We start from the raw sequence: 22,963 nt of genomic DNA, 5'->3' as shown, positions 1-22,963 counted from the left end.
CCACTATGTGTGTGTGTGTGTGTGTGTGTGTGTGTGTGTGTGTGTCTTGTATGTGGGTACAGCTTCTACAACATCCATGTGCAGGCTAGGGGACAACTCTGTGGAGTAGGCTCTTTCCTTCCATTGTTACATGTGTTCCTGGGATACAAGCTGACATGGCCAGGCTGGAATAACAAGCCACTCTACCTGCTGAACCATGTCATCTGCCCATTTGAAATGTTTTTAAGTTTACATTTTGTTCCTGAACAATGAGAATTGATGTTTGGACAGCACCACTGGATTATCAGGAGAAGGACTTTTTTGTCTCCTCAACAATATTTTCTCTCTTCTGTCACTTATACAAACTCATATACAGAGACACCTCTCTGTGGATAAGGATAGACCCCCACACCTATTATATAGTGTCAGTAGCAGTAGTACTTAACAGTGGCCAGTTGTGTGTTTAAGTAGAATATTCAATAAAAAGAATGTTTATACATATTTGATTATTTAAGTAGCTCAGGAGTGGTAAGGGCCCACTAAGTTTTATGAAGTATGGGAGAGAAAGATCTAATGGAAAATAATGCTAGATATGTTTCACCCAAGGGAAAAATTCTAACCCTGACAATGAAAATATCCCAATTCTAGTAAAATTTGATGAAACTTTAAGCACAAGCAAATTAATATTCTACAAGAAAAAATTTCATGTTTCATGAGTCAATAAGACTCCTTGGAAGGTGGTACTGATTGTGATAATCTGAAACTCCATAGACCTCAGAGGTGCATACGATCTCCATATTTTAAATGAAATGTTTCCAAATTCTTTAATCAAATGCACCTAACATAAAATGAACAGCACATCAAAGATGGTTGCATGCATCTGAAACGAATGTTTCATAAGGTGTGGAGATTTAGCAATACATAAAGGAAAGGGAACAGAATGAGAGATATTTTAGAAGTTGAAACAGATGAAGGGTTTAGCAATACTCACTGACATATATAGCTAGGGTTATTTCTCCCAGTTGAATTACAAACAACTCTCACTTTTTAAATTAGCATCTACTTAGCATCTACACACCATGAACAATGAGAGAAATCATTTAGTCAGTTCAATTGTGACCAGAAACCGTAGTCTAGCTGCTATTGTGAGCAGCCTAGTGAGCCACAGGGAGTTGCAAGTGTGAGGATGCTCAGAGAAGAGATGGGGTTATGTGAGGCAATGGCGACGGTGCTAGAGAAGCACAGGACTGTTTCAAGTCTTCCAAAGACACACATGTACCGGATGCATCGTTCACACCACAAAACACAACTGATGGCAATACATGGCGAAGCAATGCACAGAAGTCAAAATGTAAACTGGGTGGTTGCGTGTCGAGCTGTTTTCTTTTTTTTTAATATATTTTATTAATTTATTCATATTACATCTCAATTGTTATCCCATCCCTTGTATTCTCCCATTCCTCTCTCCCTCCTATTTTCCCCTTACTCCCCTCCCCTATGACTGTGACTGAGGGGGACTCCCTCTCCCTTTATATGCTCATAGGGTATCAAGTCTCTTCTTGGTAGCCTGCTATCCTTCCTCTGAATGCCACCAGGCCTCCCCATCCAGGGGACTTGGTCAAATATGAGGCACCAGAGTTGATTGAAAGTCAGATCCCACTCTCCACTCAACTGTGGAGAATGTCTTGTCCATTGGCTAGATCTGGGTAGGGGTTCGAAGTTTACTGCATGTATTGTCCTTGGCTGGTGTCATAGTTTGAGCTGGACCCGTGGGCCCAGATCTGCTTGTCATAATGTTCTTCTTGTAGGTTTCTAGGACCCTTTGGATCCTTCTATTTCCCCATTCTCCCATGCTTCTCTCACCTAGAGTCCCAATAGCTACTTTCATCTCTTTACCTTTCACCCTGGAAACTTTGCTGTTTGGGATTTAATTCATCATTTTTCTTCCCAAAGAAAAATAACCACTGATACCATTTTCACCAGAACCAGCAACATTCCAAGTTCCACTCAAACTAAAACTCATGGCCACCTTACACACTTCCATCAGTCATGAGTAGTTTTGTTAATTCTCTGATGTCGGGGTGGGAGAAAATTCTCTGATTCCCCATCTTTTGTATTCAAGATGTCTCCTTTTTAAATTACTACTTGGTCCTTTGTTCAGGCCTTTAAACATCCACATCTTGCCATTTCCTAGCAATACAATCTGTGGATGATCCCTTAGACTTTTTCCTTTTAGTAAACAACTCACAGCAATCCAACGCCCAGAATATCCACACTGTTGTGTCAACAGGGCAATCCCAGTGACCTTCAAGGTGTCTTACCCGCCACTAGCAGCACTCTACTGAATACAGCGCCTTCCCGGGAACAATCTGTTAGACTGCTCTCTCAGCCGTGCACTAGTACTTGTTCATCTCCTTGGTTTCTTATGTGATAACCCCCTTTTTTTCCTCTCCAGAAAGTCATTGCCCATCTTTATTTTTGCACCGAATTGATTTTTCATCTATAGTTCATAAGCCCCTCGGATGATGTTAGTCCTAATTACTTCTTTTCTCAGCTTTCATAGGAAATCTATTATGGCCTTCAGACTAATTTATTTGCTGCTTAATCACTTAATGATCTGCACTGTGATCTACATGTGGAGATGCGTGGCTTCTGACGCTTTAATTAGATTAGTTTTCAGCAAGGTAGAAATCATTCGCCACAAGCACAGATGCACACAGTGGGCAGCCGGGGCAGGCCTTTTCACTTGCAGTGCTTTTGTGTCCTTCCTTAGCATAGCTCTGGCCTTTTAACTGAGGACATAGGCATGGAAAAGGAGACCATGGAGACACTAACTGATGTTTAGGGTCATACAAGAACTACTTTGTGTTGTTTCTGAGCTCTCAGAGAAAGGACGTTACAGTGCTTTCTCTAGTCAAGTGAGCACAAATTAGCTATGGCTGAATGTTAGGGAGGTGCCACACTCATGGCATAGAAGCCCAGTAGAAGGGGGCATTCCCTCTCTGCTCCTACCAACCAACTCCCACCAGAAACTGTGGCCGGAACAAATATCCATTACGTTGAAATACACATTTTGGATTTTTTTTCCTGGCAGTCCAAATAATTGCAATAGACAGACACTAGATTTAATAATCATTGTGAAAAAGTAGTAATCTTATTTAAAAATAGTTTATATAATGATGAAGAAATGTTAAATATATTCATAGCTAAATCATGTGTTCATGATTTAGCAAAAAAATTTAAATTTAGGTATTATTGAAAATAGTACACATCAGCAGCACCACTTTCAGAAATTATAGAAATTGGTAGCTCTAATATTTCCCTATTGCTAGAAATCTATCAAATGGCCTTTTAGCAACTAAAGACAACATTCTTCAGATGTTGTCAAATGCCATTTGAGGTTTAAAGTGTTCTCAAGTTATTTTTCAAAATATTATATGTAATATTAAAAAATTGACTACAAATACGGGGGGAAGTGTCAGGGCCCATACTTAGTACACATGTTTGGCTACAGTTTATTCCAGCAAGAGTTCAGCTCTCACACAGGGAAATGTGTTCTAGGAGTTTAACATTCATAGAGCATGCATCAAGTCTTTCTTTCTTTTCCTCTTTCTTTCTTCCTTTATTTTTTTTTTGGGGGGGGGTAATAATCCTGTGTCTTTGAGATGAACAAACAGGCAGGTAGACAATGTGTTTAATAAGACAGGTGGTAAATGTCATATGAGGTAGATTTTACTTTTCTCTGTTTTCCCCTTTGTAACAGAAAGTAATTATCTAAAAAGGATAAGTGCCCTCTGTACTGGTATTTCAATGAGACACTGATTCCTAATTACAATCACAGTCGACTGCTGTAATTGTTACAATTTCAGGAGATATTAATAGGTGAAACAAATAGTTTCCACCAACAATTATTTTGCAAATGTTCAAGGATCCACAGAGTTTAACTATGAGAGCAGTTTCAACTGTTTAAACTTAATTTATTTTTCTCATATACATTTATTTTATTACACGTACATAAAACAAACTACATACAGCAGGGAGAACCATTTGACAATCATGAGTCTTATAAATGTTCCATTCATAGTGATTTGGCTATTTGTATTTGTCAAACTTGAAGTAAACATCTTTCCTGTCTTGTTGGGTCTAAATTTCTGAACGAAATTCAATATCGATCCTATCTCATCTCTATTAAGTTAGCTCCTCTATCTTCATCTAAAAAGATCTTGTCCCCTAACCAGCCGAACTCTGCCAAGACAGGGTAAGCAAGTCCTCAATAGATCCTGCCTTGTGAAAAAGTCTGGCAGACACATTGGGCCAGAAGGCTGAAGATGAGGCTCCAACATTATAGAGAGTGTTGGGTGACTCTTCAGGCAGTAAACTGTCTCAGTCAATTTGTTCATTTTGGAAACTGCTAACCTGCACTGCTGGTTCACTCAGGAATTTAAGTCTTATTTTTTCTCAAGTCTCTGAGAGGTGTTGAAGAAGAGATAGTTTAGTTCTATAATCAGGTTAAACTTAATTTCTATAGATCAATAATTACAAAGAATTTACAAATGAAACACTTTCTAATAAGCCTGTGTTCAATGGAGATGCCACTGGAATGAACTCCATTCATTTTGTTGTTCTTTTTCTTCAAAATTTTCACTTTACTTTTAAATTGAGCACCATAATTATATCTATTTATGGGTATTAAGAATAATATTTTTGTGCACATCCACATTATATAAGGATTGTATAATACTCTTACCATATTCAACACCTAAAGCTCTATTATTTCTTTTTGGCAACATTAAGGATTCTCTCTATTTATTAAAGGCCACACTGTAATAACCATTAATTATAAGTACTCAACCATGTTACAAAATTGTAAATTCCCCTTGCTTAGCTATAGTTTGAATCTACTGACCAATCTGTCTATCATTTCCTGTCCTCTAGTCTCCCAAGACTGGTAACCAATACAGTATTCTGTACTACTCTGAAATCCCAGCGTGTGACAGCTTTGTTTATGCAATGAGTGGGTGGTTAAGCAAGGGAGTTGGGTCTAAGTATCCTGTAAAACAAAGACAGTGGGCAGAGGAGAAGTTATCAGCTAGACAAAGCTTCAGTGTTGAGGAGGACTGAGAGATCATCTTGTTAAAAAATTTCCAGTTGATGATCAGGAAATGGGTAAAATATACTGTAGCATGGAAAAAGGAAAGGATGTTTTTCATAGCAACTAAAAACTCCTCCCAGGATAATTTTCTTTCTATTATAGCACAAAATTGTACCTATCTTCAAAATGGAAGAAGAGAGAAAGAGGTGGAGAAAAAGGATGACAAAGAAAAGAAAACAGAGAAAGAACAAAAAGGGTTACTTTTTACAGTTTATTTTCATAGACATCTGGCAGATGGGAGAGCAGGTTTAAATTGAGTGCAGATACTGAAGCTCAAACACAAATTACCAAAAGCCTACCTTCCACACATATCACTGCATAGGGTCAACTTGATGTCAAGTCAGTCAGCTAAGCCAGAACTGTGTGGGTGGCTGATCAGCCTGGTTTTCTCTAACATCTGGGCAAGAGGCTAAGAATATTAATGCATCTTGCTCTCTGAGTTAAGCCACCATGATTCTCCTGGCTTGAGTGCTGTAGTAAAAAATGATTTCTGTAAGTTACCACCTCACCGAGTGTAGGAGATGATGTGCGATTACCTGCTATCTGGTTTAGAACATAGTTGTTTACTATACAACTTATTTTAAATAACACTTGACCTTATTGCAAAAGCGTTTTAATAATTTTTGCTTTTCAGAAGATAAAATTTCTGAAAACACAATTTACTTTTTAACTCCATGACAAGAATTCCAGGGGAAAATAAATTACAGGTGGCTTAGTTTAGCATTACAGGAAAAGTCTACATTTGGATAAATACATAAACTAGATTTTGATTGCTCCTCAAAATGATCCTGTAAAGTAATGGTGTGTGGGCTTTCTGATGCTACAAATGGAGACATTGGAACCCTGAAGGGGCAAGTGGCAACAGACAAAGGAATACGGAAGAACCATTTGTTTGAATAGCAAAACACAACTGTTGTTTTTAATGAAAGTCCCAAATGTTTGATTTTACCAATAAATACTCAGAAGCCAGATCCTGAGGTGAAAGCCTGCTAACTCAAAGAGGTGGAGAGAGCATTTAGCTGACCTCCCTACTCAGATGAAGTCCCAGAAGGAAAAAAAAAAAAAACCCTCTCCTTCTTGCTGTCTAAAACACCCTTTAAACTAAATGCCCCTCCTTTCTGCTTCCTGAGGGACTCTACCCATCATCCAGACACCCTCTCCCTCTCTAAGGTGTTTTTGCTATGCTTACTCATTGTCACCTGGTGGCTTGCTCTGCCTCTTGACCGATGGTTGACATTACTTAATTCTGTTTACAGAACACCCTTGCATTAAAGGTATGTGCTAGGGCTGAGCCACACCACAACCACCTATTTAGAGTAAACAGAAAGTTTTTGGACTAAAAGTGTGGTTAGGGCTGAGGAACACCAAACTAGAAACATGTTTTCCTAGTACACAATCTTGGGGTTCAGTGTGATCAAATACCCTACAACACAAACCAGTACTTTTACAGTAAAAGCATAATCCTACATGCTGTATGCAGCATACTTTATGTCACAGCATCTCACAGTTTTTTCTGAGATTTAAGTTTAACGAGAAGTTTGCTTGTTTCAGGCAACCTTATAGAGAAATGAAGAAATAGTTATAGGCCAAGCACACAATGTGGAGTGACTGTCAGATATTGGGACTCAGCCTTGTTTAGGTCTCCTTTTTCATTTTTCTATTGCTTCTTTTTCAATTCATTGTAATCTCAATTATTATCCTTAATATCTTTGATCAAGTGAATGCTGACTGTGAACAGTGGCAGCACAGTACCGTGGAACTGTCTGCTCTTTTGTACTTATATCTTTCTTTTTAATGGGGGTGGGTATGTTGCCTCCATACCTGGAACCCAAGGAGGTCAGAAGAGGCATTGGATGTGGGGTTTGGAAATTGAAACAAGATCCACTGCAAGAGCAGCCATTGCTCTTACACAATGGGCCATCTCTCTGGTACCATACCTTCTGTAGTTTGAAGTACTTTTAATTGTGGTTTAATCCCAGTGGCCCATAATAATGTAATTAGAATTTGTTTACTTTACACTTGTGGAGCAGGACTCACAAAGCTCAAATGGCTTACCGAATGTCCTGCTGCTCCTGCAGGAAGCTTAACTTCATGTAGGAGAACCTAGTGAAGATGAATTGAGGCTGGTAAGATGGCTTGGTGGGTAAAGTGCTCGTTGGGCAAGCATGGAGACCTGGGACTTGGATCCCAGGCATGAGAATGGAGAGGTGGCAGAGGACAGCCACAGGCTGACTCTGGGTCTAACTAGCTAGCCAATCTAGTACTAGGGGGTAAGCTGCAAGTCTGGTGACAGAATCTGTTAAAAAATCAAGGTGGAAGGTGACTGAGGGAGACAACCAATGTTTACTCTTGGCCGCCAAACCAGTATGCACAGGGATTGTATCTAAACACATGCATACACAACACACACACACACACACACACACATACCCCACCAGGAAGTAGCACCAGACTTTCTGTTTCTATTCATTCGTAAATGGAATTCAATGGCAGAGATGAGCCTCCCTGTCTTAGTTTGATAGTAGAGACAAGTATAGTCTCTGGAAACATTTTAACAAGTTACTTTATTGGTGACCCTATCTTACCCCTTTATTAAGAAATCAGGTGCTACGCCATCATTACTCTCACAAAGACCAACTCAGGACTGAGATCACTGTAAAAGAGATTACACAAAGAGTACTCCATGTGGACAGTTTTAAGCATCAGTCTAACAGGTACCTGAACTCAGCAGAGCTGTCTTCTGCTCAGTCAAGTGATATGCTATTTAAGTTATTTTTATAAAACAGTGTTTCTCTCTTAACTAGGCTATCACACAAATAACGGAGACTCTTTTATCATACAAGGCTTCACAACACAATCTTAGCAGTTTAAGCCTATGCTTAACCCTCTGTGCTATTTTGTCTTACTCCCAGCAAACAACCCAGCGATTCTTGCACTTTTGTGGCTCCAGCTCCTTCCTCTTCTTTGGTGCACCTCTCCTCCATCCCACCCTCTGCCTTTTCCCTCTGACTCCGCATCCCCTGGCTGGCAGGAAGTCTAGACTTATTCTCTCCCCTGCTCATTGATTAGCTGTAAGCTGCTTTATTAACATAACAGGGGGACAATTGGGTAGCGGATTTACACAACATTTAGACAGGAAATCAGAATTTAAACCAATAACCTTGTACCTACAGTCTGACAAACCCTATTTAAAAACGGTGTTTTGTGGTTGGGCTCCACTGGCTTCCATAGCTAATGTTCTGAGAGTATCTCCATGATTTGGGTAAATAAAAGATGTAAAGGTGTTTTCCGAAGTAATATGAGCAAATGCCAACACACTTAAAAATGTCTGATTAGTATGAAAAACAAGAAGATAATCAACTCTTTAGCTCACATTCACAATAAAAAATTGTAGAATGCAATTAATATATTTAAAAACTCAATATAACTTTTAATAATGAATGCCTATAAAAAACATTCATTCATACCACTGCCTTTTCCACCTTCCCTTTTGTCTCTCTTCTTTCTTTCAAGGGCATATTTTATCTTCTAACCCCATTTCTCTATGACCTCATTTTGTCTTTCTTTCTGCCACTCCTTTCTTTCTGGTCTTGGTCCTTTGCTTTCTCAATAATATACTCATTTTCAATCACTGACTGCTTTATTCCTTTCCCTCAAATATTTATGAGAGTTTAAATGAGGTAAACATTTTTATAAGATTCAAATTTTATATGGTGTTATTAAGTAATGATAAATGTAATCGTGGTTTACGAGAAGGATCTTAGGCATTTGGTTTCCAGATTTTTATAACTGTACTTGGTAATATTTTGTAAGACCTGATTGATGTAAGTTTAAAGCTTACCACATCAGATTTATTATGCACATAAATGCTGTTGCTTTTTTACTTTATAGTTTATTCTCTTTATACATGATATTTAACATATAACAGGAGATTTAAAAGTGTTATATTATACTTTATAAAATTTCTTGAAGGAGAAAATTCCACTATTATTGTAACTTAATCCTAATTTTGACAAATAAGATATTATTGTGATTCATTTCTAACAATTTAAACTTGGCCTTTGCCTGATATCTGATCTCTGAAAACAGCATCACTGTTTCCCCATCTTCCATTTGTCATCACATAGGGGTATTACTGAACTCACCGGCTCATCATACCTGGGCACTTAAACTTGGTTCTACTGCCACACAATGCTGGGTAATGTTGACATTTTATTGTACATGTTTCACTATGAAAAATTCAGTTGTTAAGCACATTTAGTAAACTTAAATAGTAAAACAAACAACAATAACCACAACAAAACTCCTAGGTTCTACTGTGACTACGGGAAGCTAGGTTATCTATTCAGGCCTTTGAAAGAAAGGACACATACTGTTTCTGTAAGAATATGGTTAAGCTAACTGTGGCAAACTTACAGACATCAATCTGCCTTTCATAGGGTCTCAGAGGTCACCAGGGATTGACTTTGAGCTAATGTCATAAATTAGTGTTTTTCTCTCCTTACAGTCTCTTATAAGAATAAAGAGCATTTCAAAAACATTATTTCAATGTATAAAACATATCCATGTACATTGAATATGTGTGATCCCTGAGATGACCTACGAATTGGTTGAAACCTGATATAGCAAATGAAAGCTGCATGTTCTTCCCTTATTTCCTACCCCTTTAATTTTAACAAATGGAGATTCCTTGGTTAAAAGAAAAGCACTAACAGTTTTAAAACTTGAGCTTCAATGGTAGACTTGATTCTTGGAAGGAACCCATTCAATAAATTTTTAAAAGTCTACTTATTATTGTAATGTCTTGTGCAGCTGGACCTGAGCCATGAATTTTTCTTTTTCAGGCTTCCTGTATAAGGTTTTTCTCAGGTATATGCCTAAGTATCTTAGCTCACGATAGCACTGTCTCTAGACCAGGTCTCCAGTACTGCTTATAATTACTTCTTAGGTACTTTAATTTAAAGTAATTATGATCGAGTTACTGCAATGTTACATTCTTTTTCATAATAACAATTTTATTGATCTTTGGCATTTTCAAACATGTATACTTGGTATTTGACTATATCTTAACCATGTTCCTTAAGATCACCCACTGATCTCTTTCCCAACTTTATTTCCTCTTTTTTTTTTAAATCATGTATTTATTTAGCTAGTTGTTTTTAACCTACTGGGGCAAATTAATGGCGCCCATGTGGGCATGGGTATGTGGGTCATCCACAGGAGAATCTACCTGTGGCCACATCACCAGAAAAACTACTGTAGCATCTTCTTCCTACAGTACAAAAAAAGCATCAACAGAAACCACTGATGATCCCAGTTCTCCCCGTATTTGCTGAATCACCGAAGCGTTACCTGGATAATACCGGGCCAGGCCAGTGGCACTGCCAAACACTTGCCACAGCAATGTAGGGTCTTCATCTCGATTTTTTTTGAAAACTTCATCTAAGGCACTTGTCCAGTTGAGTTCGTTTAACACTATAGTTGCTAAGAAAAACAAGAAAAATAATAAGTTTATTCAAATGTACACATTTTTTTTCTAAACTTATGTTACATGTTCTTCATTGTCTGCTATAAAATTCCATAAATTACTGGAAATTCACAAGTTTTAATCATAGAATTAGGTTTTCAATTTTGTATGATGGCAGTTGCATTGACATTTTAGAACGAGTAACTGTCTGATGTCCTGCACACTGCAGAATGCTCAACAGCATCTCACACCCGTGCTAGCTACTAGATAGGAAGGCAGTGTCCCTAGCTCTGACAAGAGAAAGTAACTTCAGACTTCTTCCCTATAAAATTATTCCCCAGTACAGAGTACGAAGATCTCCCTAGACACATAAATAGAAGAAAGTTGGTTTATATCTCCTGGCTTTCTCAGAGGGAGTCGTCGAAACAGAGTGATCTTCAAGTATTACTCAGTCCCTGTGGTAAATTCATATAAATTACCCTCGTACCAGAGTTAAAACAAAGAAACAAACAAAATGAAACAATAAAAATTTGTTTGTCGTCGAGCACATTTATCAACCATGTTTACACAGTACTAAAACATACAAATAGCTTGGTAGAGGAAAAGTCTTGGGAAATGTGGGCATCTCAATGTCAGAAACTGGGAATTTAGTCAGCCTGTGCTTCATCAATAACTTTCCAAGCAATAGTTTTTAATTTTCCTCTTTTTTCAGTTAATAATTAGGGCATTGAGGATAAGGCCCACATGATTAACTTTGATACCAGATTATAAATACTTATGGATTTAGAGAAGTACACCAAAAACACATTGTTCACTAGTTTGGAAGAGTATCACAAAAGAAAATTTCAGATAGAACGTGATTCAAGGTAGTATTTAGATAATGTGCTCCCTTGATCATATGATCCTTAATTTAGCCTGGGTAAAGTTTCCCCAGGAGCCTGGGGATGTAGCTGTCTAGAAGGTCTACCTAGCACATGCACGGGCCTTGTCCTGGTTCTCCACACTGTAGACACTGTGTGTGTTAGCACACAACTACATCCCCAGCACGTGGGAGGTGGATGTAAGAGGATCAGGAGTTTAAAAGCAATCTTGGAGGACAGCCTGGTATATATAAGATCCTATCTTAATAAATAACTGGAAAGAATGTAGTTTTCCAGTGCACAAAAAGTGGTATAAACCATCCACACGTTTCCTGTATGTTAAACATGCTTCCAGCAGAAGAACAGAATGAGGCTCAGGTCAGTACACATATGGGAATCACCACATGAGCCTAAACTGGGAATCTGTGCTTTAATTCCACGTGTTCTCAATATTAAAGAGATTTTTAACTGATGCGGGCCCTTATTCTTTTCAACCCTCACTATGCACAGTTTCAGGAGTGAAGCTTCCTTTAATCACTGAGTTAGCTGCGTTCCAACAGCTTTAATAATCTGTGCCAACAATTCATTCACCTCAAAGTATTTTTTATTTCTGCAAGTCTTTTCTTCTCTTCTTTCCTATAACCACATGAAATACAAATGTAACCATGATTCAATAAAGTACAGGCTTTATGGCACTAAAATGAAAGGAAGTTTTTGTCTTTTCTTGGGCTCTTTTCCTTCTGTCTGTTTGTTTTGCCCTATTCTGACTTGTTTACTCTTGTTTTATTACATTTTATTATTATCCTAGATGTTTGTTTGTTCTCTAAGGAAAGAGAGATTAGGAATGGATCCAGATTGGAGCAGATGTGGGGAAGAACTGAGGGGAGTAGAGGAAAGGGAAGCCATAATCAGAACACATTTTATGAAAATACCTATTTTCAATAAAAAGAACCCCAACTAAAAAGGCACATGAACCTGTAAAAAAAAAGAAAAGAAAAAAAGAAAGTTACATAGAATGTTTTATTTGTTAAAGTTCCTTTTTTGTTTGTTTTCCTTTAAAGAAAACAACAAGCCCCAAGAATTATAATGCCACTTCAAGTTCAGCATCCCGATTCAGCTTTCATCACTAAAAACTAATGAGATATTCATCCTTATGTATGTGATTATTTTCAGGAAGATCAGTGTGTGTGTGTGTGTATGTGTGTGAATATTCATGATCTGGGTCAGCTCCATGGTGCATCTGAGATGCTAAAGAATTGGTATTCGACAGCATGGTCCCATAAACATCAAGTGGCCAGTTCCATGGAGATTTATATTCACAAAGATAACCTGACCTGACGTGACTCATGAATATTTAAGATAATATACAAATCTTCATAGAAAGGGGTATTGTATTTTTCTTCGAACATTCATGACTTTTATAGTAATATTGTGCTGAATGAATCAATGTATATTTAGGATACAGAAAGACTTCATTAATGTTTAATCTACTCTATCTCTTCAATTTCCTTGACTCTATTTCACAATAAGCAACAGATATCAGATAATTACTTTTAATAAAGTTTCATTTATTTGCTAGGCTGCTATTTTTCTTAATTTTATCATATATCTTAACATCCATGATATACTAGGCATGTGCAAACTGTACAGTTTACTACTATGCACTGAGCAAAACATATGAGCTCCAGCGTATTGCTATCCGCATGGCAATATGTTTTAAAATTCCTAGTTAACACGTTTGAACATTTTCTCGATGAGACATTATAGATAGATTCTAAGGGGTGCTAATCAAAATGTGTGAGTCTACAAATGAGCAATGCAGACAAGTCCACGAGCAGGCCAGGCACTTGAAAGGATTTTGCGGTTACTCAGAATGAAAGAAAGGAGACTACACACCCATCACATTAGCAAGAGCTAAGCTAGTTACCCAGTATGTGGACAGGGAGTCAGGATACAGCCAGTATTCTGTCATATCCAGTCTTTACTTGAATGTCTAATGCCAAAAGTCAAAATACAAAGGTCAGCTTCAGGAGTCCAGAGACCCAGTACTACCTCTCTTGGGAGACTATGTGACAGGATTGACACAGTGTACCACAGCAGTCAAACCAATCCCATGCCCAGAGATTTAAACACAGAGAGATTTTTTATCAATCCCTAGATGCACCCTCCAAATTCTTCTGTATACAGAAAAAAATTATATAGAAACAAAATCCCAAGAAAGTCAGATAAATTGCCACATTTCAAGTTTTCTTTCTCTCAAATTGTATTGAAATTACGTAAAATGTAATAAACTTACAGAAAGCATCAGAGGGGGGAAGAGAGAGAGAGAGAGAGAGAGAGAGAGAGAGAGAGAGAGAGAGAGAGAGAGAGAGAGAGAGAGAGACAGTAATCATGTCTGCGACTAGAACCTCAGATGCTCAGCTATATTTTCTCTAAAACAGATTATGGGCCATCTTTGATTAGCAGAAATTAGTTGCTAACCTGAAATTAACAGATTTTTCTCTTGAAATCAGTAAAAAAAAATAGCACATCCAGAATGACTAAAGGCACAGCATTTGTCCATCTGTATAGTGTGGCCATTCTCTGGGTGGACGATGCTGCGATAACTTGGAATCCCAAGCACCACGTGCGCCTGGAGACCTGGTGGCACTCAGAGGAAGGACAGCAGGTTGCCAAGAAGAGACTTGATACCCTATGAGCATATACAGGGGGAGGTAATCCCCCTCAGGAACAGTCATAGGGGAGGGGAATAAGGGGAAAATGGGAGGGAGGGAGGAATGGAAGGAGACAAGGGATGGGATAACTATTGAGATGTAACAAGAATAAATTAATAAAACATTAAAAAAAAATAAAGAATAACTCAGCCTTCTACTTGCTGGGAGGCTATCCCTTCTACCTTCGTTTCATTTACACACACTCAACAAATCTTAATGTACAAATCTTTCCCTCTCCCAATTTGTAAAGCTTGGTGACAAAGAGGCTGTTAAAGCAACAATGTAGTGACAACTGGGTAAAAAGATGAGCCTATTAGAAAAGTTAACTGTTTCTATATAGGAGTGTTTTGTGGTTGAATGCTTTCTGTGGCTAGGTCCTTCCTCTAGTCTTGCTGGCTATTGTTCATTTCTATTTCCCTGACATCATAATTCTTAAAATAAAAGATGTAAATCATATTGATCTTATGATAGATAAAACAAACAAGCCCACATTCTTCAGAAAATTATTTATCTTCACCAATTGTTTCTCTGGATGGTTAAATATATTATCCATTTATATAATGACATTATACAGAAAAATGTTTCTAGAACTCAGACTTACTAATTAATTTTCAAGGAATTATTAGAAAAACTTTTCAATTAAATTACTTATTATGAAGACTCAAAATGCAATTGATACTACATGTCACAATCTTTATTTCAGTATTAAGACATCAAAATTAAAAGTTTTTTAATGAAGAGAGGTCAAATGCAACTGCATAGCTAAATACTATTTCATAGTGACTAAGCAGTTTATATTTTCAAAAAAGCTCAAATATGTTAAAACTGAGTTTATTTTTTTAAGTTATGTGTATATACATGGGTGGGGGCGTGTTATAAATGTGATTGAAGTGCTCTCGGATCCAGAAGACACCAGGTTCCCTGAGCAGAAGTTACATGTATTGTCCACTGTGGAAGGTGGGTGCTGGAAACAGAACCCTTTGCTTCCTCAGGAGCACTGCATTGTCTTCACTGTTGATCCATTGCTCCAGCAGGAAACTTCAAATCTTTTATGACCACCAACATAACTTATCTATGTGGACAGATATAGTCTAAGGATTTTGATTGTAGTCTAAGAGGTTTTCCTTTGATTTGCTTAGCGTCATTTTAATTATACTGCATTTTATATCTCAATCATATAGCATGTGAAATATATATTACATTCAGATTGGCCCTACCTTTCCTCCGAATCCTAAAAATCATGTTATTTTTACAATCATACAATCTTTTGCTCTCTTACTTATATAGAGAAAAGAATTAAGCTCTAATAGTCTGCTAATGTTCAAAAATGAGTGTATTTGTCTGTTAGAAAGTTTGGCTTTGTTCAAATTAAGTCTTTTATAGATGTGCAAGGCCAGTCCTACGCAGAGCACTGACTATGTGGGGAGCAGCCTTGACTTTGGGCCTCTTCTGAATGGCTTGCCAGGATTTCACTGATAATCGATTCACAGTGCCAAGCATCTATCTCCATTCTTCCTGCACTATCTTTCAAAAGTCTGGCCTTGGTCTTCCACAATTCTCTTGCTAAGAGTATTCTATTGTTCAGTGTGGCTTCTCAATGGAAGAAAGAAAAATCCAATTTGTAACAGCACAAAAGCAGCTCCTTCTAATGCTGTTAATTCTTCCAAAAGCATGTGACCCTTGTAAGCCACATCTTGTCACGACACAGAATGCACGATCACTGATGAGCTCGGAATTTAATTTTCTTTTGAAAACTTCAAGCAATAAAATGATGAATTATTGTTCCCCTTTAAGTTTAATCAAGATTTCATTAAATTTGAATGCGTTCTGTTGATTTATTCAGAACTCAAGGCCTCGCTATGCATTAATGTCCTTTAAAAATATGAACATTATAAATACTGTTAAATGTAGTTTATTATTTTCACAGCTTTATCATAACTTGAAAAATGTGTGTGTGAGTGTTTAGTGAGATGATAATTTAACATGTGCACACATTACAAATTGTTATGGTCAAGCTAATTAACTTATCCTTTATCTCAGCAGAGAGACTAGTATGTACATACTATAAAGAATTTCCTTATCCATCTTCTCAGAAAATTAAAAATATCCGACACAATACTCTTATACTATTCATGGGACACATTGCCTTTCTAAAAAAATGTTTCATGTTAAATAACAAACTTTGTATACTTGAGCTTGCACATGAACGCATACTAAAAGAGTGAAAATTTTTCTTATGATTCACTTTAAAAAATTTTTTTTTTCGTAAGTCTTGCATTACAAGTATAGCAATTGAAGCTACACAGAGGATAAAATTTCATTTCTGATGCAGCTAAATATTAAGCAAAAAACTCACCATAGTATTTACTATCATATTTCCATTTAACTAGAAATACTGTTCATTTAATATGCCTTGCGTTTGACAGCAATTTGCACTTTGTTTTCAAATTTATCATAAATAATATGCAGCCTCTGTAATACTCTTACAAAATGCCAATAGGTGTTAACTATTTTATTATGAATGATCTTACTTAACTTTTAGAATAGCATTTTGAGTGGGGTACTAGAATTCTCTCCTGTTAATGAAGGAAATAATCCTGAGAAAAATTATACAACAATCACTGTGAGAACTAAAGAGACCCTACTCAAACAAGTGTATTTCAGTTTCCAAAGTACCTACTGTCTACCAGACATTTATTTCTCAAAATTCATTTTATAGTGAGTTCTAGTTATCTAGAACATGCATAGAAGAATTGCCTGTTCCTTGGCAACACAATGGTATCAACTGAAGGGAAACACATTGCCGAGGATAATGTGACATATCTAGGACATTATTTATGTCCTGACTAATGCAAGGGCAGGCGTGCAGTGAACAACCTGGACTGCTCAAGGTAGGGCCATCATCAAAGTAGTGACGTCAGTAGTTCCCCAGTGTAGAAGTCTTGCTAAAATGCACATAAGACAAGTAAACAAACTGCATTCTCAGTGACTGATGTCAATAAACTGCCTTGGTAAAACTATTCAAAATGTAACTTGATGTATCTTATAAATATTTTAGAGATAATATTTCACTATATAAGAGTATGTTAATATTTCAAGCTACATGTTGGTATATTTGGATAAGAAAATGGCACCTAAGTTCCAGCAACTCTAAGATAGTATTTACTCTCTAGCAAAATAAATTAAATAGGATTTTCATGTGAGGCTGGTGCTATTCACTGTCACCCCTCTACCACTTTTAATTTTGATCAGACACAGAATATTGGAGATTCTTGGGGGTTATTGTTGTCACTGATGTTGTATTACACCCTAACCTTAAGCTACCTGCCAGCCTGAATTGATAGTTTCTGTCTTGGCGGAAAACATCCATTTTGTAGCATAGGAAATAAAGTAGTCATTCGTGTTCGTGCTCCCTTTAACAGAAGAGCTGAGCCAGATGTCACTAATTGTATTCATGGATCCTAATCTGTAGGAAGAAGACAAATTTTAATATGAAAAAACTCACTGATCCAATTAAGGGCAGGGAGAAAAAGAATCTACTTTAAGGACCAGAGAGTGCGCATAAATATTAAAAGAAACGAATCTATTCAGTGGATTTGCTTAATGGAATCTTATCTCATCCCAATGTAAATGAAAGATTAATAAAGCCCACGGAGATGGGTGGAACAAATGTAATCTCTGCAATCATGTCTCAGGCACGGATGCCCCTCCTACTGAGGGCAGAAGAGAAGGTGCCAAGGCACAGGAGGACCCTGATGAGGAGATAAGCCCTATTCCTACAGTTAATTTGGTACAAATATTAAAAGGCTCTTGTCCCTGTCAATTCTCTAACCCCTCGGTTACTGATATTTCTGGCTTTGCTCCCCATTTCTTTCCTTTCCCAGAGATTGTGTGCACCTGGCCACTGGCCAGAGCACAGCTGTTCTGCTTTAATGAAATCTGCAAATTGGGGAGCACACAGGAAAGGCTCAGAGAAAATCCACTTTATTATCTGAGACAATAAGAATAAAGCAAGGGAAATAGAAGACATCAGGATCTAATATCATGTCTTTTAATGGAAGGATTTCATAGCTCTTTAAATAAAATGGAAATTATAAGGTTTGTGGGCAGGCTGTAGGGATTTTGTATAAGAAACGTAAGAAAAGTAGACAAACATTGTGAGGTTTTCTATTCCTCATATGAAAACCAAATACATTATTAGTAACTTTGGTTTGTGAAAAATCTCAATCACAAGCCCACTAAAATCAAGGCATTTAAGCTCTGTTCTGTCCATCGAATACACATGTGTTCTAAGCAACCTGGGTACTCTACAGCATTGGGGGAATCCAGGAAGCCCATGAGTACTTTTTCACAGGTCTTACCTCAACGGACTAAACACATTTCCCTCAAATGTCTTGCATAGACCAGACTTTCTCTACACATTTCAGTATAATTACATTCCTGTTATTAGTTTTATTTTTCCTTCAATAAAACCATATCTCTTTAATTCACAGGCATCAAATGCAACTATACCTTGCATGAAATCTCCCTTTCACTTAAGTTACTTTAAATTATTCTTATCATAAAAATTCTCAAAATTGGAGAGGCAGGATGCTTCCACTTCAAAGTTGAGAATATTGTCTAATTTGTACACACATACTGGGAACTTTAGGGTGATCCCATGAAAAGGGCAATGCTTCCTCTCAACAATAATATTTCACACATGCATTCACATTAAAAATTGAACACTGTAAAAATATTTGTTAGATATAAATTTCTATAAACTAGATTAATATCCTGAATTTTTTTGCTAAATTCTGGGCAAATAAAAATAACGCCACATGACTTATAGATCTTTTAACTTAAACATTAAAAAATCTGTGAGATAAAAAAATGTATAAATTCTAAGAGCTTACAAATGAAGCTGGAAGCAAAACAGAAATGAATATGCAATTGAGACCAAATTTAAAGGACTCCAAATGGAGGTTATTTTTTTCATGCATGTGTTCAAATTTCACATTGGTGATGCTTTTTTCTTGGAATAAGTGAGACTTTTAAAATGAGCATGCTAGTGTATGTAGTACAACAAAAGACTATTCTCACGTACTGCACACCCACACATAAAATGTGCATCTTCTGTCAGGAGCCGTTGTGGCATCCTTTACACTGTAAACCTGGTTTCCTCCACCTGCACTGAGGGAACCACTACAGCCTGCCACACTGAGCAGCTTTGAAGAGTGTGCTCAGCTATGCCTTGTCCCTCAGCAGCTGCACAGTAAATGATCTGTTGCTTTTTCTTACTCTAGTTTTAAGTTAACCGCCAACAATGCTTACATCTCTTGTCATGGATTTTATGAAAGGACATAATTATCAGTTTTACCACACTATGTTCAGAATTGACATAATGCTAAAGTAAATGTGTGTATTTATTTATTTTAAGGAATCTTTTACTGTATTTAGGGAGGAGACAATTTTTACACAAAGATGTTCCCAGTGATCTTGAAATTACATTGATAGTTTCTTCCTTAATTATAGCAATGACATGTTTAAATTGGATAAGATGAAATTATGTTACTTTTACATACATCCTAGAAACAATACAGACACACATGTAACATACACTCATATATATATATGTTATAGCATATATTTATGTATGTACAAACACACATACAACACAACTAGCTACATACAAGATACTATTAAAGCAAAAAAGAAACACTGGCTGAGAAACACAGGCCAAATTAGAAATGGAAAATCTCTTGCCTTTGGTCTGTGACTGCCCAAGTGCATAAAGAATTTAGTGTCTCTGTATAAATCTGGATTGCTGAATTCAAAGAAGGATCAGAAGTATTGGAGCCGACTAATGAGGTACGGTTGAAGGAGGATAACAAGGCTCCAGGGACACGAGTGTTATTGCCAATGCACCACACATTGCTTGATACTTGAGAGCTTGTGTCAACCAGTTGCAGCACAATGAAACTGCCTGGTGGTTGTGAGGATGGCAGGTAAGATGCACTGGCACACAGTCCATGCAATTCGGCTGCAGCTACTGACAGAGCTTCTGATTTTAACGCCGTGGACGGCTAAAAAGTGGGGCGGGGAAAAACTCAGGCCTGAACCACAGATTTTTACATATAGATTCATATCACATATGAATGCATTTAAGTGACATTTTGAACACAACATGAAGTTGATATGCTCAGCATGTCACCAGTTCTACAGGTCTAGAGAACTGTCCAAATGTATATAAATGCATGCATTCAAAAACATGCATATTTTCTCATGCAGGTAAAGGCATGGGTATCTAGACATAAAACTGAAGCCATCGTCTTTCCAAGTGTTAGCAACACAGAAGCACAACTTATTCTGATGCCGACATATGTAGTTAGTGGCACAGCAAATACCAAGTCCTAGGTACTGCATTGCTCAGTAGATGCTTTGATTATACAGAAAGGTTTCCACTCTACTGAACCACATTTTACTTTTTCAGTCCAAACTACTGGTTCTATACAATTTTTAATTTGTTAATAAAACTTTTTAAACATCTCAGATCACCAGAAGGGTTTAAAACAGATAAATTTGGTGCAGCACCTGCTCAGAAAAAGTACTTATAGCATTTTTATCTGCCTCATCTTATTTTATCTGAAAAAATAGAGGAGAGTAAACAATCAGGCCATGGCACTTCTAGCTGCAGAGTATAAATTCTCTCTTCTGTAGTTTCTATGTCTTTAAATAGTCTCCTCGCCTCCAATTTCTGCTTATTTTCATCTATTCTTCCTAAAGTTGCCACAGTGTTCTACCTGGGCAGTGACCTCCCTAATTACAGGTCTCCAGTTGTTCATGAGAGCAGGTGTTTTATAATTGGGTTCCAGCCCCCCGCCCAGCATGCTGCCCCAGTTCCTGTATGCTCAGTCAGCCTGAACCATAGGAACAACTACTGTGGTTCCCTGTAGCTGGGATGTTGACTCTCCCTCAAATACCACTGTACCCCATGTTACATTTGTCTTGACAGACTTCCCTCCATTGCTAACCAGCTTCTTTTGGGTGTCTTTTTTTTTTTTTTTTAATATATATATATATTTTTTATTAATTTATTCTTGTTACATCTCAATGTTTATCCCATCCCTTGTATCCTCCCATTCTTCCCCCTCCCCCATTTTCTCATTATTCCCCTCCCCTATGACTGTTCCTGAGGGGGATTACGTCCCCCTATATATTCTCATAGGGTATCAAGTCTCTTCTTGGCTACCTGCTGTCCTTCCTCTGAGTGCCACCAGGGGACATGGTCAAATGTGAGGCACCAGAGTACTTGAGAAAGTCGTATCACACTCTCCACTCAACTGTGGAGAATATTCTGACCATTGGCTAGATCTGGGAAGGGGTTTAAAGTTTAGCTCCTGTATTGTCCTTGGCTGGGTGTCTTTATTCTGCCTGCTCTTCCTATTTCTTATGCAGCAGAGTCTATATTCAGGGCTCACTCTCCTATAGCATTTACACTTACATTACGGTGCTTTCCGCAGTGCACACTCCTTGATTGTTTGCATGCCTTCTATTGTACTAGCTTGTTAATGTGTGTACTATGTGTTGATTTTTCCCTATTGCCTAAAAGGAAATAGAAGATGGAACAAATTGTGACAAACCTATGTTTAACGCAGTTAGTTATACATCCTAGAGAAAACTACTCATGTAGAAATACTTCCAGATTTCCCGGCATAGGATGGAGAAAACATTAGGCTTCCAAGGCTTGTTACAAAAAATGAAATGAACCCCTGTGCTTTGTGCAAAAGAAAGAGTGAATTGGTAGACAGTAATGGCTAACAGATCTAGACACTCAGTGCATAAGATCAGTGAATGAAAGGGTACAGGAATAAATGAATACATTTGGTCATATTTTTAAATGAGGTAATTTTCTATAAACCATGCAACAGTCTAGCTCTTTTTTCATCTTTTATGTGTCACATCATATGTTGAGAAGACAGAAAAGAAGCATAGTTTTGCTTTATTTTTTTCAACCCAACAATTAGGGAGCAGTGAATATTGACTGAATTCAAGGGATTTAATAATTTGATTCTAATTCTTAATTTTACTGCAATTATGGGGCGGATTATCCCGTATAAATGCAGATGCTCTGAAGGGCCAGCTTTTAGGAAAGACCATGAAATCACTACATGTGTCTAAGAAGCTTTCTGCAGATTATTTTCCAATCTGTGCTCTTCATTTCCCACTCATCTGCTTTTCTTCTAGCAAATGTATGGGCTCAACAAATATTTACTGAGCACCCATCTCATGTCTGAGACTGCTCTAAGTCCCCGAGTAATAGTAAATGAGGAAACATTCTCCATTTGTGAGTTACAATATCTGTCAAAACTACCCACTTTCAGCCGCACTGAAATCACCCACAGGCAACAGGCAAAGAGGTGGGAGTGACAGTTCCCTGATATTTTGTTGACAAGAAGAGACACTGGAGGAGTTTGCAGGACCCTCCTGCTCTACAAAACCAATGAATGCAACAGGCCTTTCCCCAATCAAATGGAGAGGCTCTGCCACAAGGAAAATAAAATCATGGCTACTATTAAAGATGTAATGCAAATGAACTACGTGACTACTTAAAGACAACCTTTAAATTAAGATTGAAAGGACAAAGAACTAATCACAGGCAATTTTACTGAAAAACTCATCAGAACCCTTGCTAATGCGATATTTTGACTGATTTAAAGTGATTTGGGTATTTTAGTCTAACTGCAACTTTTGGTAAACCATTAAATCTCTCTGTTTACCTTGTCTTGATCCGGACTTCCTCCTTCCAGAT

The 22,963-nt window shown here is 37.4% G+C and overlaps 1 protein-coding gene across 3 annotated transcripts in view; it reads right to left on the bottom strand.

The window, feature by feature from the left end:
• Cacna2d1 (calcium voltage-gated channel auxiliary subunit alpha2delta 1) overlaps window positions 1-22,963 on the bottom strand; it is a 430,688-nt gene that overhangs the window by 111,013 nt on the left and 296,712 nt on the right. For all 3 annotated transcript variants that reach the window (XM_051152078.1, XM_051152080.1, XM_051152079.1), the window contains exon 7: window positions 10,484-10,615. In XM_051152078.1, the coding sequence (XP_051008035.1) occupies window positions 10,484-10,615 (132 nt within the window). The remainder of the gene's footprint in view (window positions 1-10,483; window positions 10,616-22,963) is intronic.

This window comes from Acomys russatus, chromosome 10 (genome assembly GCF_903995435.1).
Source record: "Acomys russatus chromosome 10, mAcoRus1.1, whole genome shotgun sequence".
Taxonomy (NCBI): Eukaryota; Metazoa; Chordata; class Mammalia; order Rodentia; family Muridae; genus Acomys; species Acomys russatus.
Note: the sequence above shows the minus strand (reverse complement) of the source record. Positions and strands in the feature narration are given on the sequence as shown.